The 19301-nt window shown below is 38.8% G+C and overlaps 1 protein-coding gene across 1 annotated transcript; it reads left to right on the forward strand.

The window, feature by feature from the left end:
• Positions 1-1050: 1050 nt before the first annotated feature.
• LOC120803327 (immunoglobulin-like and fibronectin type III domain-containing protein 1) lies at positions 1051-19029 on the forward strand. The gene is given in 22 exon segments (XM_040151688.1): positions 1051-1069; positions 2489-2611; positions 2797-2936; positions 3097-3202; positions 3340-3423; positions 3535-3623; positions 4650-4807; positions 5190-5464; positions 5581-5731; positions 8545-8585; positions 8658-8669; positions 10172-10311; positions 11188-11329; positions 11483-11776; positions 16502-16681; positions 16778-16906; positions 17015-17323; positions 17540-17625; positions 17759-17951; positions 18067-18363; positions 18463-18789; positions 18889-19029. Coding segments are annotated over 22 exon segments (3300 nt in total). The 3' UTR covers positions 18894-19029.
• The last annotated feature ends 272 nt before the right edge of the window (positions 19030-19301 follow it).

Raw genomic sequence — 19301 nt, forward strand, 5'->3', positions numbered from 1 at the left:
AAACATTCAGTCCAACCACATAATGTACAGTACAGTGTATCTCCTTAAATGTGTAAAATCCATGAAAACTATGCAAGTTCATGTTTCCGTAACTGACAGGCCCTTCAGGAGTCAGTTGACTAAAGGTCTACTCTCTCAGGCTTCAGTGATAAACTGAGGAGGAGAAGAAAACATCCCTGGATTAAGGTTGCCTGCCGGCTGCCCTTTACTGTGAACCTCTCACTGCTTCAGTTTATTCAGGCCTCTATGAGCTTTCCTTTTCCACATTATGCCCGAATGGGTCTTCACTTCCAGCCTCTTCACCCACTCTTTATTTGAGTATCTCACCAAATTACCTCTGTCTCTCTCTCTCTCTCTCTCTGTCTCTCTGTGTGTGAAATACACTTTAAAGGGAATAAATGCTTCGCCTGGCATGGATAATCATCACCATCTCCGTAAATATAAGGAAATGCCTGCCAGACATAACCTGCAATTTCAAAGAGGCGACTAATAAAGAATAGCTTCAGTTGGATATGTGTTTTATATACAGAATATATGCCACTTGTCCCACATGTCCTACAGCCATAGCACAGTATTGACTCGCACTTCTAACTGATCTAGTGCAATTTCTTTTCACCCAGGTTTCTCCCTCGTTCATCGATATATTCAACATTTTAATGAGGTGTCTGGCAACAAGTCAGGTGATATGAAAGAGCTGTTTTATTTTCTGGTAGACAAACTTGCTTTTTCGAGGTCTCCGTGCATGATTGTACTGTGTGAAAACAATGCTGAGCTAAATCCATTATTATGAATAATTCCATAATTATTGAATAATACATTAGGTATTATTCAATACTGTGTCTGCTTGTGTCCCGTCTTTGGGTTGATAACCTGAATTATCTGTTTACTAACTCGTCAAGTCAGTGGCCCTAAGTTACACATCTGGCAGGGTGGCAGTTCTCCTATTTCTGTCCTTGTCATAATAATAATAATTAATCCCTGGATTAATGTTGTTCTCCATCGACTCCTGTGTGATCCTCTATCTTTGCACGTCAAAAGCCTGATAACAATATGCTCAGCAGCAAAGCAGGTAGGCAGAGGATCACAGAGTGGATTTCATGCACCGCTGTTTGAAATGGCTGAGTGAATTAGTGTATAGTCTGTTCATTTGACTTGCATGGTACTGAATGTGTACTACAGCTGAACCGATCAGTAGATTAATCAAATGACAGAAAAATAAAAGTAATCAGCAACTATCACTATCATTTTAAGTCTTTTTTTTTAAAATAAAGTTGCCAAACATTCCATACTTCAAGCTTCTACAATGTGAACTCTTGCTGCTTTTCTCTGTTTTATATCAGTCAGCGGACTATCTTGGTCATACAAAACAGCCAATTTGACGACAAAACCCTGGGCTCTGTGAAATGGAGGCTGACACTTTCGCTATTTTTTGACATTTTATAAACGACAAATCAAGAAAAAAATTACTTAAGTAAAACAATCCTTAGTTGCAGCCCTAATATGTACATCTACTGTATACATGAGCTACGGTATGGTATTAGAATGTACCCAATGATCAACTCGAGAGCACTTTCTGAGATTATATGTAGTAAGAGGTTGTACAATTAAAAAGGAGCATCCTAAAATGTTTAAAAAGGATGAGGAATGGAACATTGAATTATATTTTTCTTCTCCTACTGTACAGCATGTACTTTATATAACAGGCACAGAGCAAATTCTGCCTCATAACTTTTACTTCATTTTAGCTGATATGGTCAATGAATTTCACAGTTAACAGAAAAAAAAAAAAAAAATGTTATTTGAGTTAGGAAAAAAAGTTATTTGAGTTCTACAATAGTAACATTATCCCTGACAATGACAGAGGCATTTTTTTTTTTTTCAAGCTTTAGGTTTTTACCGTTAAATCATCACTGGGAGACTGTTGATGTTCTGTCTTGCAGGTCTCAACTATCTGAGTCTATAACGTGATTATCCTAATTGATGCTAATGAGTAATGACCCGGCACAACTGGTCTAACTTGGGACCAATTTCTAACACTAAAACCAAGCAACAACGGCAAACATGCAGCTGTAATTGGTTGAAGTTACTTAAGTTAACGCATAAATGGGAAAATATATACAGGGCTCATACTGGATGTATATAGTTAATTTCCATCGTTTTATAGTGTATCTGAGATTTGTGTGCAGCGCTTCCCATTTGTGAAGCAGTCAAACGTTAAATGTTTCTGTCAACACATATACAAAGCATTACTGGGAATAAATTTGACATTCTTGACATCTGATGGTAGCAACAAAAAAAATCAAAAAAAAAATCAGTATAATTCTACAACAAGCAGCATTCCCCACTTGTTCTGAATATTTTTAAACCCTACTGCACCTGTCAAAAATGTATTTTTGTTTTGTTTGGATTTGTTTTGAGTTGTAAAGTACTTTCCTTGTAATTATCTAATATGTTGCTTTTTATTATTATTTTTGCTGGCTTTGTTTAGCCGTCATCCGTGGTAGATCTAAGATTCCTGGAGTGATGATCACGCAGTATGTGGTAGACATGCCTGAGGGAAAAAGCACCCCAGATTTCCAGTGTAAACCAGTTCCAGTAACCATCCAGGAAGGTGAGTTTCATTTTATTATACCAGAGCACTAAAAGTGAAGTATTTATGCAAATTACACCTAAAAGTATTGCATGACAATAAATGACTTGAATTAAGGAAAGTTCAATTTTCATTTAATGGAACTCTTTCGTAACAATTTTTTAAACTGTGAAAAAACAGATTCAATATTTCCACATTTTCAATAGGGAAATTAGCTGTTTTTAAAGCTGTGGTGAAGGGCGATCCAAAACCACAGGTGTCATGGAGAAGAACTAAAGGACCTACTTCAGACAAGGACAAATTTCAGAGTAAATATGATGAATCAACTGGAGAGCACATATTAGAGGTGAGCTACTTAATGATTTCACATGCAGTAAAGATCCAGTGAGTAGATACTGCTCATACTTTTAGTTTATAACAGCACAGTAAATCATCCCAATGTATTAGTTCGTATGTTCAATTTGTTGTATGAATTCAATCTGTGCATCTGTTATTTGTGTTTCTAGATTCGCAAAGTCTCTGCTGCTGAAGCCGATACATACAAATGCTATGCAGTCAACGAGTATGGTAAAGCTGTCTGCACGGCAACTTTAAGTGTGATTGAGGGTAAGAGTTGTTCATGTAATACATTTCCAAACTGGACTTTATCATCGCAAGTAACTCCTACCAATGTGTAGATCCCCCATACTCTAATCTTTGGTACAACTGTAAAACATACAGAAACCTGAACTGAATTTGTTGTTTTTCAGCTTCAACGAATCCATCAGATTTCAGAAAATTGCTGAGGAAAAGGTAAAAAAAAAAAAAAAAAGAAAAAAAAAGACATCAAGATTGTATGACATCAAAATAACCAAGCAGACTTTTCTTTTTGTGTCTGTATTTTATCATCCATCAGTCATTTTCTTTTAAATATTTGTCTCTTATCTCTAGTAAAGTAGAGAGAGCAGATGGGGAAACAGATGAAATATTCTGGGATGCGATGCTGAACGCTGACAGGAAAGACTATGAGCGCATCTGTGCTGAGTTTGGTGTGGTAGACTTGCATTTGATTCTCACAAAACTGGAAAAGAAGAAAATGGAGAGAATGCAAAATAAGTGTAAGGTATGAAAACTCTCTGCTCTCACACTAAACACATTATCTCCAGCCAAATCGTCAATATAGTTCTTAAAAAGCCATTCCATGATCGATTTGTCATTTCACCGAAGACATCTGGCACTGATCAAAGTCATGTTCATTCCGAACAATCACCAAGCCTAGCATATTATCGTGTGTTGTGATAATAACTTTATAGTTCAAATGAAGTTTATCATTTAAATTAACTTAACTGCATTCGAAATATTTACTCACGAGCAATTATCAACTTTTTACTGCTCGTATCATGTCATTAGCTCCATCTCTCTCACTGGTCAGATCTCTGACTCCAATCTTTAATCAGCTGTTTCCGTCACTTGTAAACTTCAGAAAACAGGTATAATTATGTTACAAAAGATGTCTGTGAATCATTAGAGCTGCAAATTGAGCTTAAAGATGCACAACCAGACAGAATAAGATCTCTTCAGCTAAAAAAGTTCCACAGTGAAAGGCAAAGACTAGTATCCATGGCAAGTACATTGCTTTCTGCTAAAAACCCCACAATGCAATGTGCAGAATTTTAAAGATGAAAAAATTACAGATGTGCAGCACTTCACCTGGAGACGATGATGCAAAATGATGCAAGCGTCAGACATGTTAATTTACTGCTCCCTATAGAGTAAAGTACTGAGTATCCATTATATAGAGAACAGTCAGTGAGCGGACAAAGGAGTGGTTTCAGACACTACTGTGTATGTCTAAAACTTATTTACTTACAGATTCAAAGTGTTGGCTTCAAAATAATTACTGAAAAATGCTTCTCATTTTCCCATTATTAAAATACAAACAAAATGGTAAATATACATATTGTATGTTTTTTTGTTTTTTGTTTAAAAAAACATGCACAATACACAGTATATATTAATTTGTTTTTCCAGATTATGAAAGTTTCATTTTGTCTGTAATTCCATCCTGTGTACCTTGCAGGATGGTGTGATTCCCTATGATGAAGACGCATCAGAGAAACACAGTCTTAAGAGTGTTGGGAGGACGAAGGATCTCAGTATTAAAGGCCTGATGCAAAAGGACACAAGGCTGAATCAGGTGGATGTCGAACAGGTCAACCTCCTCAACACAGAGCTGAATCGGACGGATGCTAAAGAAGTCGACCTCCTCTCTACAGAGTTTAAACGTAGGTTCGACGAAAGAAACCGGGATTGGAAGTTAAAAAATTTTTTAAAAATTAAATTGTCCATCAAGCGTGTCCAATTTCTGACAATATTCATTTTGACAGTTCCTTTAAGATAAATTTCAAGTTTGAAAGACGTTTAAAGAGTCTAATAAAGATCATTTGTTTCTTTTAAAGATCAAGTGCAGTAATTAATTCCCCCAACTTATGGAAAAGGTGACCATGGTTGGGATCAGTTTTTAATGACTGCATCTAGATTTATGTGGTCCAAGGTGATACACACACTTTGAGATGGGTTTAACAATGCACACACAACTAATATTTAATCTTTTTTGTGCAGTTTCGAATGTGGACTTTGTGATCAAAATTCAGGAGATTAAAGTAGAAGAAAGAGAAGATGCCCTCTTTGAGTGTGTCCTGACACACCCACTACCCAGGATCACGTGGATGGGCAAGGGCAGCATTCTGGAGGATGGAGAAAAATATAGCATAACCATGTCAGACCATAAACATATCCACAGGCTGGTGATCAAGGACTGCAACCAGCTGGACAAAGGCATCTATTCAGCTGTGGCTGGCATTACGTCCTGCAGTGCCTGGCTGGTTGTGGAAGGTAACACTCTAAAGTACAGAGCAGGAATAATGTCTGTCGATGTAATCCTTATGATTTCTATAATTATGGTTTTTCACAAATAAAAGTGAGACGTGTTGTATTTCATAACCTGTAAGCTGAGGCTGACCCCACATCTGCTGGCAAGAAGAAACCTCGTAAAACTACTTTGGCTGGTGGAGCATGGACCGACCTTGAGAAAGTGGCCAAAGAGCAACAAATAAAAAACCAAGAGGAAATGGAGAAGATTTTAGCAGCGGAAAAATCAAAGCACGAAGCAGGACAACTCAAAGGAGAAAAGACATTAACCACTGGTGGTAGAGATTGTGAAATAAAGGCAGTCACTGGACTGGATAAAAATGCTGGAGCAGTAAAGGACAAGCCTGACACAGCAAAAGCCAGTGCCCTGTTTGAACCAACAGGGAGCAAAGAGAAATCAAAGATTAAAAATTCAAGAGGAGATGGCACAGTATCAAAATTAAATGTTTCCGGGTGTGTAACAAAAACAGATGTGCAAGTGGTAGTAGATGGCTCCAAGAACAAGAAACACACCAAATCTGGTCAAGCAGATTTTGACAAGGTAACAGGTAAAGTCGATCTATGCCCAACAATGCATTTCCACCATCAACACTTCAGTGAGTAGTCAGTGTTTAAAATTTGTGTTTATGCTCCTACTTAACCTTGGTTATCTCTCATACTGAAAAGAACCCTTTATCTTACAGTCAAATTTTATAGGGCCACATACTAAGCTTTCTATGCACACTACTTGCTTCCTGAACATCAAAGGATATGTAACCAGGAACAACTCTACAGTTTATGTTGAGCTAAAAATGCACACTGATAAAAAGAATCAAAAGATTAGTTTTGTCTGTGTAGATTTTGCATTATGTTTGCTAAATGTATGCAACCGAGTGAAAACAATATAGAGACCATGATCAGGCTTGAATTGAACAATCGCTGTTTCTGTGATTGTAATGATTAGGATTAACTACTTATCACATAATTAAACATCAAATTTCTTTTGGATTACTTGTTGATTGGCCAAAGATTGAAAAGAAAAAAAAAAAAAGTGTAAATCCATTTAATGTTCCTATCATTGTTAGTTGTGGCACCTTTAATGACTGAATTGTATAACTTGTAACATTAAAGTATAACCACATACCACACACATATAACCACACAATTAATATTAAATATAACCATTAAAATTACAGAATGATGATCATATATAATGTCACGCTTGATGGATTGGTGGATATACAATATACGTTATTACAAAGAATATTACATTTCAGCTTTGAATATCCTTGAGAGTTTGAAGCTGAAGTATTTGATTATAACTGACATACCACAGAAGCAAATGAAGGAGGACATTCTGAGGAAAATGAGGACTTCAGTGGATCCACAACTAATTCAAGATACAAAGAGCTTGGTGAAGAGACAGAAGATAGAATAATTGGTAAGACACAATATGTAGAAAATGTACTAATCTTAATAGTCATAATGGTCCATTTTATTATGATTGACACCACTCTTTGAAATGTGTTTTTGCTCAGTTAATATCCATACATACTTCCTGAAGAGTATTTATTCTTTTGATTGTGCGTTGTGTCTGTGCAGAGTCCAATGGCAAAAGTACCGACGCAGAGTTAAACCAGATTGAAATGTTTGCCACAAGTCAAAATGAAGCGACTGATTCTGATGGAAATAAAAACTCCACCGGGTCTGTCAGGCGCTCAAGACAAACAAGGAACGTGCAACGGAAACGTCCTACACCTGGTAAGAAACAACAGGGATTAAACTGTATTTTCTGGATAGATGAGATTACAGTACTACAGATGACTCAACATTAGTCATACCTGTATCAAATATGCTGTATAGCACTGATAGAGGAAACAGAGGAAACAGTTTTTATTGCTGCATTGATTTTTCCATTTCTGAGCATTTTACAATTATGACATGGTTGCCTTTGTTTTCTGCTGTTTATGGACAGTATAAATAAAAATAAATACATTAAAAAAAATGAGCTATGTTACTGATTCACACCAAGAAAATAATATAAATAACAAATTTATTTTCCTGGTTCTCAATATCATTCAAGGTGCAATAGGCTGAGTGAGCATCTGGAAAACCGCTAATGGCACCAATTTCTCTTTCATTAGAGTAATGTATGGTTAAATGCTGGAAAAAATTCATCCCATTGGTTTAAGAAATTCTACTTTGTTTTAATAATGAATGAGAGGTAGAGGTAGCACGACAAAATAAAAAAAATAAAAAAAAACAGTTGACAAAACTGTACATTATTCTGATGAGGACAAAGTTCTTGTCTTAGGTTGGGTGAGAACTAAGCAGGATGTCTCAGGTCCATGTCGCTGTGCTAGTAATTTATTTTTTTTGATGATGGAAAGAATTTTTGGAGACATTTAATTTAATATACAAAATCACAATGCAATAGTGTATGGAACTCATTGAAACGCCAATGCGTAATGCGAGGTGTGTACAACCTGAATTCTGTGGCTCTAACACAGATCCAAATGAACGACCAAGTGACAATGAAGCAAGTGACAGCAGTGGAAATGAGGACTCTACTGGCCAGGTCAAGCATCCCAGTGGTACAAAGAAAAGCCAACATCCACAGGAGGCAGTCAATGGTAAGAGACCACAAGTGGTGCATTACTGCATGGAGTTATAGTATTGGTTAATGACCAGAAAATAACTTTTTTTGGATCTTTTGCTACATGAAGCCGTCCATATTGTTCCATAAATTGGTCTTTCATGTGTGGTAAGCAAAGTAGTCATTTGTAAATTTGTAAACTCTTGTATGTTCTCTTCAAGTATGCATGTAAGCGACTTAATTTTAGTTTAAAGTAGCCCAACATATTGTATAACCCTTAATATAAATATGGCTTGTGGTCAATCTGAGAATGTTAAGAATGGTATAATTTTGAAACAACTTTTAATAACTGTGTGTGAAACTATTGGTTGAATATTGTGATTTTGAAAAAAGGTGAAAGCACATGGCCTAAAGGCCGAAGTGACTGTGACGAAACTGAAGACGCCACTAGCTCTGCCACACATACAAGGCATAAAAGGCAAGGCCCACTGATAGAAGATTTGGTGATTGGTAAGTAAAGTGTCATGACTGAATGACAGCAAAGGGCTCGTTTATGAAAACTGTAATCACTTAATTTTCAAGTAAACAAACAAAGTAGTAACTGACCGATCTTGTCATTGCCACTATAATAAATGCTAGATGATAGTGTTATATTAATTTCAAGCTGCTGGTTTTTTAACATTTAGTATTAGCATAGTGATCTCAACTCCATAGTCATAGGATCAGTATGTTTTGATGCAAAATACGAATTGATGATGCTTTTATATTTCATTAACAGGGGTGGGTGGGGGGGAAAAAAAAAAAAAAAAAAATCAGTTCATATTCACAATTCTTACCTTCTACAATTCTGAATTGATTCAGAAATGCCTAACATCGATTTTTGTGATAACATTATTACCTAACGTTATGTTGACGAAACGAAAAAAGGTGGAATTCAACTGCAAGGGCACGGCGCAGAACCCAGACAGTATACAGTGCAAACATATTGGAGTAATCTTGTTCATCTTCAACAAACTAACCCACTGACCAACACACACCACAGCACTTTACAAAACGTTTTGTCCCAAAAATTTTAAATAACTCGGGGGGCAAGAAAATAACTTGGTCCATTGTCTGTGTCACTTCAAATGCCCTGTGCCCATTTAACGTTTTGGATAACGATGGCTTTCCCCTGTACAAATATGGCAGCAGAGAGGCTGTTCCACACTGCTGGAGACAGTCACTTGGTTAGCAAACAGTGCACTGGAGTACAATAAAGTGTCCCTGTTTCTTTTTATTAAATTAAGAATTGCTTTGAATCAAGAATCAATTCTGAATCGAATCATGACACCAAGCATGGGAATCAATTCGTGAGAATGCCAAAGATTTCCACCCCTACTTACTATGACTTGAAAGCTGGGGAGTACTGCTGTACAGATTTGCTGAGTCTTGTGCTGCATATTGAACATTAACTTACTTTGGCAATTTCTATACTGTTCACAATGAATGAGAAGGAATCTGGGAGAAAAATCCAGCATTACAACAAAGCAATTATGATTCCATTTAGTGAAATCACCTCCACTGCAATCAATTCCATGCCTAATGACTTTTTTACTAGTTAAACCCATTTATTCACAACTATCCCTGCATGTTGTTTATCAAGTTGCTCTGCATGCTATGTTGACATGCTATTTTACCACAACGGGGAGGTTCTCCAAGAGCAAAATTGTTTTTGCATTTTCATTTGCTATTAGACAAGTGTGTTCCTGGCAGGTCTCCATTTGGCCAGAGAGGGAGAGTCAATTTTCTGTTAACAAAACAATACACACTGAATTAAAAAAAAAGAAAAGATAAAAACAAAACCTTGAAGGTATAAATATTAATAATACAGAAAAGGCTTCAACAAACTGTTTTGAAAATATTGCAGCACATGTAAGAGCTGAAGCGAACAAAAAAATTCCCTGCAGAGACTGAAAACCATCTGAAAAATTTAAAAAAAGAGAAAAAGAAAAACAAGAATTCTGTAAACAACACGAAAATAATCAGTTCAAACATCGGCTATTCCTCCTATCAGTGTGGACAGGTTTCCTGTTCTTATCAGTCATAGTGCCTAACAGTTCACTGTTTGTTAGATCCAGGGGTCCACTTCATCTATGGAGTGTCTGATGTCAATGCTATCATCGGTGAGACTGCTGAATTAACATGTAAGCTCAGCAGTGAAGACTGTGAAGGAGCCTGGTTCAGAGACGGCAAAAAGGTAAGTCGTACAGGTCAAACTCATCATTTTAAAGAGTAGGCCTACCTTTCTTTCTAGGAAACCGCTAAAATAAATGGAGTAAGTGCCGCAAGCTCAACACACTCGTGGTTACAAAATGATCTTGCATAATAGGGGCTATACATCGATTACAGATTGGGAGATTGCTGGCTAACAGTTTACTATCAGTAGATGGATTCAATAGTAGTTAAGCTTTTAAATTTATCTTAAAATCACATATCTACTCTCAAACAGTCCTTCAGTTGGTCAAAATAACCGCACTGTTATGGACGAAACAACTTATCCAGTTGCTAAGTCCACACTAAAGCTTGACTGACTGTCACACCAACCAAAACACACTGAATTAAAGTGGGAAAACACACCAGAGTTTGGTTGAACTGAACCAAACAGGTTAGGTGTGACAGCACCCTAAGACACGTACCATGCAATCGCAACATCCCCAGTTTGAATCCAGCCAGGGACCTTTGTTGAATGTCAATCCCCACTCTCCCTCCTCACATTGCTTGCCCACCTCTCTCCTGTGTACTCTCAGAAATAAAATGCAAATGCCCAAAAAAAAAAAATTACCTTTAAAAAAAGGGAAAAAATAAAAATAAAGTGTGTCATAATGTTCTTGAGGAGGAATCTTCTGCCCATGTAGCTGCCTGGAAATCACCACAGGCTTCATACTGTATGTGCTCATTTGTGACTTACCTCAAATATCTGACAGATGTGCAGATACTCTGGGCCTATGTGGGACACAACACAGCTGGACACAAAGCCCTTCGGAGCATGCGGTGTTTCTGATTTGAATGACTAATTAACTTTCAATTGTTGTTGCTTGATTTATTTTCATCTGTCTGCCCCCCTTCCTTTCAGATATCCCCAGATGACAATTTCACCATCACTAAAGAGGGTGCTATCCATAAATTAGTCATAATCAGGTGCACGGAAGAGATCTCTGGGAAATATCGTTTTGAAGCAGATGGTCGTAAAACAGAGGCGATTATCAACGTCAAAGGTTTGAGAATTCGTCATCATAAGTATAACTGTAAAATGAAAATTCTTACTTATAGCCACATGTCAGTAAATCATAGCATGTAATCAGATAACAGCTAAATACCATCTCAACATTAAAATGACCGTAAATGGCCCCCTTTTTTTTTTTTTTTAGATCCCCCAAGGTTTGACCCTGAAGACCTCAATGCTTTCACTGAGCGTGTTCCAGTTAAAGCGGGGCACAATGCCATCTTCAAACTGCAATTTGTTGGCCATGAACCCATAAAGATTCAGTGGTACAGAGAGGGAGAAGAGCTCCAAGATGACAGCAATACAAAGATAGAGAAATCTGCAAGCCACAGCCGCTTGCTCCTTAGCAAGTGCCAGAGGAAGGACACCGGAGAGATCAAGATCAAGATCAAGAACGAACACGGCTTCATTGAGGGGATTTCACAGCTAACGGTGCTCGGTGAGTGAATGAAGGACAACGCAGAATATTACAGGAAAATATTTCTCACCCTGAAATTTGTTTTTCTTGAGCTCTTCAGCTATAAAAAAAATATATATAACCATATAAACACAACAATAAAATGTCAGACAATTCAAAGGGAATCGTTAAGTAAGCGTCCAGCTCCTTCTAGAACATTTTTATCTTTAAAGATGTCAAAGGATGTGATTTGTGCGGTAAGCTGTGTAGTAATACGTACTCTGGTGCTGTAAGATTTCAAGAACAGCAAACACCAGTGTGCTTCAATGCGTCCTAGCTTGTATACGTAATGTCACAAATCAGGCCAGTCTTTTCTCTATCAGGTAAAAAGGTGTCACGTTTCACTGAGCCCATCTGTGTCTGGACATATTCAGGTACTTATTTTCAAATCGCTGCTCTCCAACTACAATATTACCTACTGGAAAATCCAGATGGGTTTATATTCTACTTGAAGCAGAATCCCAGGCTGTGATTACTTGACAGGGTAATGATGTGTTTTGGAAATGCAATTCAGAACTGGACAAAAGTAATTATGTTCAAACTACATCTGCCATCGCTGCCAGAATCGGTAATGGCAAATTTTACTGTAATTATCCCTCAATGAAAATACTGTTTCCCTGGTATATATGAAGTATTTGCTTTCTCAAATTTGAGAAGTTATAAAGCTTTTTTATACTTTATAACACTTTTTTTGATGTCTCAGACAAACCCACTCCCCCCCTGGGACCTGCAGAAGTAACAGAGAGCTCAGCTACATGTATTGAATTTAGGTGGAGGCCTCCAAAGGATGATGGTGGCTCACCAGTGACGAACTACACATTGGAGCGTCAGCAGGTGGGGCGAAACACCTGGAAGAAAATAGGGGAAATCCCAGGTATACCCAGCTACCGTGATACAAACGTGGACCATGGCCGGAAATACTGTTACCGTATCCGAGCAGTGACTGCGGAGGGTACAAGTGAAGTGATGGAGACTGACGAAATGCAAGCTGGTACACTAGGTGAATCAAATTAGTAATATATCTGTGATATCAATTTGTTTTACCCACTAATCCATAACCCTAAAGACAGAGATTTAATAGATAATAAACTATAACTAATTAGCTTTTACTTTTAGTTTAATGTCAGTTAAATATACGTTGAGTTTAATGTCGCAAGAGCCTGGAACTGTGCAAAACTCAGGCAAGTCCCAAGTTAATCCCAGGCCCAACACCCATACTAGACAGATACATTCATACCTATGGGCAATAAAAATTTCAAGTTTTCAACTCATCTAACCTGCAAGCCTTTGGACTGTGTGAGCCACCGGAGCACCCATACAAACAAGGGGAGAGCTTGTAACCCCATAGATAAAGGCCAGCTGGCAGTTTCATAAACAGGACCATCTTGCTGTTAGTCAGCAGTGCTAACCACTAAGCCCCCATGGTGCACACTATTGTGCACCATGGGGGCACAATATTGTGTCTATTGTGTCGATTGTATTGTTTGATCAATACTAGTGATGTGCAGTAATTTAAGGGAACTGGCTGTATGCACAGCTTGATTTTCAAACAATAAAATATTGTGGTAAAAGATTCCATTTGGAATATTATCCAATAGTAAATGTACCCGCAATACCAAACTGACGGAAGGTGCCAATGACAAGTCACACTGCAAAAAAAAAAAAAAAAAAGCAAACACTACATACACCTCATTCCAAAAACACAGTGAAGACTGCAACCAATGCCACTGTCCCTGGTACTGGTTGGATAACGTTGCAAGTCAAAACCTCAGGCCAACTGAGTGACGATCGAAAGGTCTTATTTTCCCGGTTCCACATGTTAAGAAAGTCCACTGAGTTCATAGGGTTTTAGATCTATGAATCTGTCACAGAGAGAAAGCCCCACGAATAAACGCCTTGAGATGGCACAACAGCCAACGACTTAAAAGCCAGCCGTAAAGTCACAAGTTCAAATGGACATAAGAAGCACGGGTTCCGAACGGCATACCAGGCGCCAAAACACAAATAAAACAACACAAGTATAATGCAAACAAAACTGATTTGAACTTGCTGTTTGAGGGTCTGCCTGAGAAAGATGTCCATGCAGCAGTCTTCCTTGGCTGGAGTCAGTGTGTTGTACTAGTTTTCCCTAGACGCCTTCGGTCTCTCCAGGTCTCACCAGATACGTTAGCCCCAGTTGAGAGTCGTCCTTCAAGTCTGAAAAAGTCCTCTCCAAGGTACCGATCCAGTCTCTCTCCACAATCTGTTGCTGTTGTAAAACAGAAGCATTACGTTTGGAAGGCGGAAAACTGTTGCTGCTGGAGTAGCCACAAAACCAGTCTTTAATCCAACACCTGACTGTCTGCAGATTTACCACCAGAGGGTCTGGGCCTCCCCTTCTCAAATGGATTTTTTCCCTTTAAAATACGGTGCTGAAAACTTCTTAAATTCTTATTTATTTATTTATTTTTTACATTAAACTACTGGTTTGGACTAGCATTTGTCATAAATGAACCAAAGGGATTAATTATGAACAAAACTAAATATCCACACCAGTTGATGGAGTCTGTAGTGACTTATCCTATATGGTAATCAATGTAACTGCGTGGCTCGCACGGCTGCTGACGATACCAAATTGGCATTTTGTCTAAACTGTCCCCGTCAACCCAGTTTACTTTTGTTTAGCTTGCGAAGAGGTGCGGTACATGTACTAATGTTCGACCATGCTGCCAAATATCGACGGTGCCTCTACCTCGTTTGCACGCACCGCTAGCAAACATCAGCTAGCATGCCCACGTTTGTAGCAATGTTGACATAAAGCCCCCGCTGACAATCCGGAGATAAACCTGCGCAGGAAGGGACACGGGCGGAACTTGCCAGTTGTGTCTGTCAAGTGAAAACCGTTTTCGGTCTTTGGGACCTCTGGCACCAGCGTTCATTAGTTTTAAGGAAAAGGAAAACCTAGTTAATTAACTTAGTTAGCTAGTTGACAACACTTACCACTGTTCGGAAGACAGTTTTTTTTTATTTTTTTTATTTTTTTTTGTATTGACATGTATCGAAAATAATCCGTCTGCTGTCTCAGTAAAAAGCGGATTTCCAAAAACCCAAACCGGCTCAGTTTTGCATCAGACGGACGTGGTTCCGTACGGGTTCACAAAAGACAGGTGTGGCTGATGTCAACTGGGGCGTGGACCGCAGGCAAACAAAATCTCAGAACTATCAGACGGGACCTTCGGAGAGAATCTTTATTCTATTTGTGATAACACACACACACACACACACACACACACACACACACACACACACACACACAAAATGTCGATTTCACTGCTTTTTGTCCCATCTGGACCACATCAGATCAGGTCTAAATCCAAAACCACTTGTCAAATCTGGACTAGATTAACAGGGACAGTGCAAAAGACTGTTTAAAAGAGAGTTTCAGGTTTGTGAAACCTTTATTCTGTGTACCAAAACAAATAGAATAATGGAGGGAGGGGGGGGTGTCCACAAATCTGAAACTGTGTTTTAAAAGTCTAGTCCACATTTGACAAGTCTAGGTGGTTTTATATCTAGACCTGGTCTGATGTGATCTGGATTGGAAAAAGTTGCAAAATCAACTTTTTATTTTTATTTTCATTTTTTATTTTTTATTATTTTTTTGCTTAACTTTCACAAATATAATAAAAGTTTCACAAATCTTACAGTGGGTTCTAGACAGTGTTAAGATTTTAAGTAGGATGTCTTAACACCCTCTCTCAACAAAAAAAACAAAAGTGATTAAATGATATTATCATTTAGGTTCCCCTTAACTTTCCCCTAGACCAAAGTGGCTAAAGGGAGTTGAGCCATCATTAATTTTGTTATTTACACTTGTGCTTCTTCCTTCTTTGGCAAGTCAAAATGTGCTCTATGAGAAAGACCTAAGGTATTTGATTCAATGTCACTGCTGCCCCCTGCTGTGCACCCGAAAGCTGTACCTGAGTGTTACTGGTCTGTACTATGTCCTCACCAATGCATCCCCGCATCACAGACCTCATGAGGAATGTGACATACAGCACGTAAATCCCAGTCATGTCATTCATTCGATCCCTCACTTAGGGCTCTAAGTAACGGTTATTTTCACTATCATTTAATTAGTAACCTGCAAGTCAAATTGTTTGTTTTGTCTGATCAAGAGCCCCAAACCTGAAGTGATTAAATTTCCTAAGGATCTAAAAGAAAAGCTACAAATTCTTGGTGGCCATTTTTTGCTTGATAATTACTTAATCAGTTATGAGAATTGCTGTTGATTAGTTTTCTGTGACTCAGGAAATTTAATCAACAGTTACTGAGATAATCATTTCAGCAGAGTGATGAGATTAACAATAGTGACAAGATTAAGAACAGGGATATTAAAGTTTGTAGTACGTAAACTGCACTTTTCTAAAAGCAAACCTTTAGAGAGCGAATCAACGCAGCTCTCCGTGTTTTAAAACTTTCAAGCTCATGTTGCGCTTCTGTCCACATCACAATCACTGATGGCAGAACATGTGTTTGCATCATCTGTAACATGACCATATATTAACTAACTCTTGACCTGAGGTATCTCAGAGGTAGATTCTCATTTGACAGTGCTGCATTTGCGCTGATCCAATAAGACTCTCAAACTACAGTACACAATAAAAGTTCAGTCTCTCCAACTACAACCTTAACCAGGAGAATGATCTGTTTTTCTGCATCCCTCAGCCTTTCCTGGCCCGCCAGCACCCCCACAGGTGGTCAGTGCCTATGACGACTGCATTAACCTTTCCTGGGCTTCACCCAGTAACACAGGAGGTTCGCGCATCCTGGGCTATATTTTGGAAAGACGCAAAAAGGGGAGTAATCTCTGGACTGTTGTCAACGCCATGGATGAGCTAATAAAAGGTCTGCATTTTTATTTTACCTAAACTCCAACTGCCAGCGTTGTAGACTGTAACAGTGGCATTACGTTGCTGCTTTTTCTTTAAAATTTACCACCAGAGAAGAAATATGCAGTGAAGGATGTTGTGGCAGGTATGGAATACGAATTCAGAGTTACTGCCATAAACCTTTCCGGGGCTGGTGAATTTAGCAACCCTTCAGAGTTTGTTTTTGCACGGGATCCCAAGAGTAAGTGTTGCAGCTGTTTTCCATGCTATATTCAACAACAAATAAACATATTTGATATTTGGCATGACATGACTTGTAATTTCATGGCATTCCGTGTGTTTATCCCAGAGCCTCCTGGCAAAGTTACAGGCCTGAAGGTGACGGAAACGTCTTACACCCACTTGGTCCTGACGTGGACCAAACCTGAGGAGAAACCGGAGATACAGGATGAAGCAAAAGGATATTTTGTTGAAATTCGGCAGGCGGATTGCATTGAATGGTCCCGCTGTAACAGCGCTCCCGTCATCACGACTTCCTTCAGCGTGAAAGGCCTTAAGTTCATGGACATGTACTGGGTGAGAGTGATTGCGACCAACGACGGAGGAGAGAGTGCACCTGAGGAGCTGGCTAACTATGTCCTTGCTATGCCCTCACCTGGTATGTCAGGCCTCCTTTGAAATTTAAGAGACAATATGTTACTGGTTGCTGGACATTTTGAAGAACGGCATAATTTTGGGGGATAAAATTGCCTATTCAAAATTCCCTTGTACAATCCCTTATAGCTCCTATCATTTCCCCGGTCCTATGTGTTTTAGCTTGTTACACTTAAAAACCTCCCAAACTTATTTTTATTGTTTCCGTCCATTGTTTTAGTGAGGCCAAAGTTCACAAACCACAAGATGAAGAGTTTCATGGTGGTGTGTGCGGGAAACTCTGTCAGGATCAGAGTAAACTTTGAGGTGAGTTTTACGCTTTAGCTTTGTTGTTGGTACGTTCTTAGGCGAACTATGCGAAACCAAACGGAAGGGAAACTCAAAGGATACTATATTCAGGCCTGAATACTTAAGATATTACTAATGTACTTTTTACCAGGCCTCCCCACGGCCACATATTATGTGGCTGAAGGACAATGTGCCAGTGACAAAGCGAGCTACAATAAGTAATTCTGATGGCTCATCCCAGTTGCTTATCCCCTCCTCTGAGCGCTCTGATTCCGGCATCTACTCTATTTTGGTGAAAAATCTTGCGGGACAGGAGACATTCAGTACAGAGATCAGGGTCACAGGTAAAACTTGGCCGACATACACAATATATCTTTTTTTTTTTCTATTTAGCTACACAAATTTCAAAGACATTTGTGAATGGATCTGAAAAACCAGTAAAACTGACTGTGTTTACAGATGATCCAAAGCCCCCTGGGCTGATAGAACTGGAGGAAAACGTGCCCGGCACAGTGACGGTGATCTGGGAGCCTTCTCCTGATGAGAAACGGGATGACCGCCTCCACTACACAGTGTCCAAACTTGACTCTACTAAACGCACATGGACCACAGTGGCTGACAGACTCTTCAATAACAAGTTCACAGTCTGCAACATCATGCAGGGGAGGGAATATCATTTCCGGGTCTATGCCAAAAATGACATGGGCATATCCGCACCCTCGGAGTCACCGACATGGGGGATGGAGAAGAAGAAAGGTTTGTTTGCACATCTCAAACATTCTCGAAAGCCAAGTAGTCGCTTCTTGTAAAAAAAAAAAAAAAAAACATCATCTTACTGTATCTCCTCTCTTGTAGAAAAGTTTGTGGTAAATGCACCAATCAGAAAGGACTGTGATTTGCGATGTGCTCCGACTTTCATTGTGCCGTTGAAGCTTCACACTGCACCCAAAGGCTATGAATGCTATATGAGCTGTGCAGTGAAGGGAAATCCCAAGCCTCGCGTCACGTGGTATCGAAATCACATCAGTCTAAACACCAATGCCAACTATCACATCTCCAACACCTGCGGAGTTTGCTCCATGTTAATCCTCCGCGTGGGCCCCAAGGACATGGGAGACTATACAGTCACCGCAGAGAATGCCCTGGGACGGGCTGAATGCTCCACGGTCCTCAGCGTCAGAGGTGAGAAGGAAGCACACCTGCACTTTAATTTATAGGACAGGTGAGAAAGAAAATAAACATACCAAGTGATGTTAGATCGTTTTTCTCTCTTCCATACAGAGTGAAGAAACTAAGGACGCCACAATATGAGCAGTATTCATTTTAAAGTTTAGACTTCTCATAAGGGATATTTGAATTGAAGCGGTTGTGCTGCTTGGATGTACGTAATTCACCAACTGCAATAAGAATCGAAATGAGATATTAGACTGATACTGATACCAAAATAAAATGATTTCACGAATGAAACATTGCATTCCTGCATGGTTTGAAAAATTATTTACTTTGTATCCGGTGATTAAAATCAGAAAATCATTGCAGAATGTGATGACGTTTGTGGTTCGAAATAGGCAGCAGCCCGTGAAAAGGTATCTGTTTTACAGCAGATACATGACAGTATTGATACTGTGGCTAAAGACATATTCTTGAAGGGTTTTCTGGTTGTTTTTGCTCATGCTCTTCATGGGTCTTGTATC

This window comes from Xiphias gladius, chromosome 18, assembly GCF_016859285.1.
Source record: "Xiphias gladius isolate SHS-SW01 ecotype Sanya breed wild chromosome 18, ASM1685928v1, whole genome shotgun sequence".
In the NCBI taxonomy this organism is placed as follows: domain Eukaryota; kingdom Metazoa; phylum Chordata; class Actinopteri; order Istiophoriformes; family Xiphiidae; genus Xiphias; species Xiphias gladius.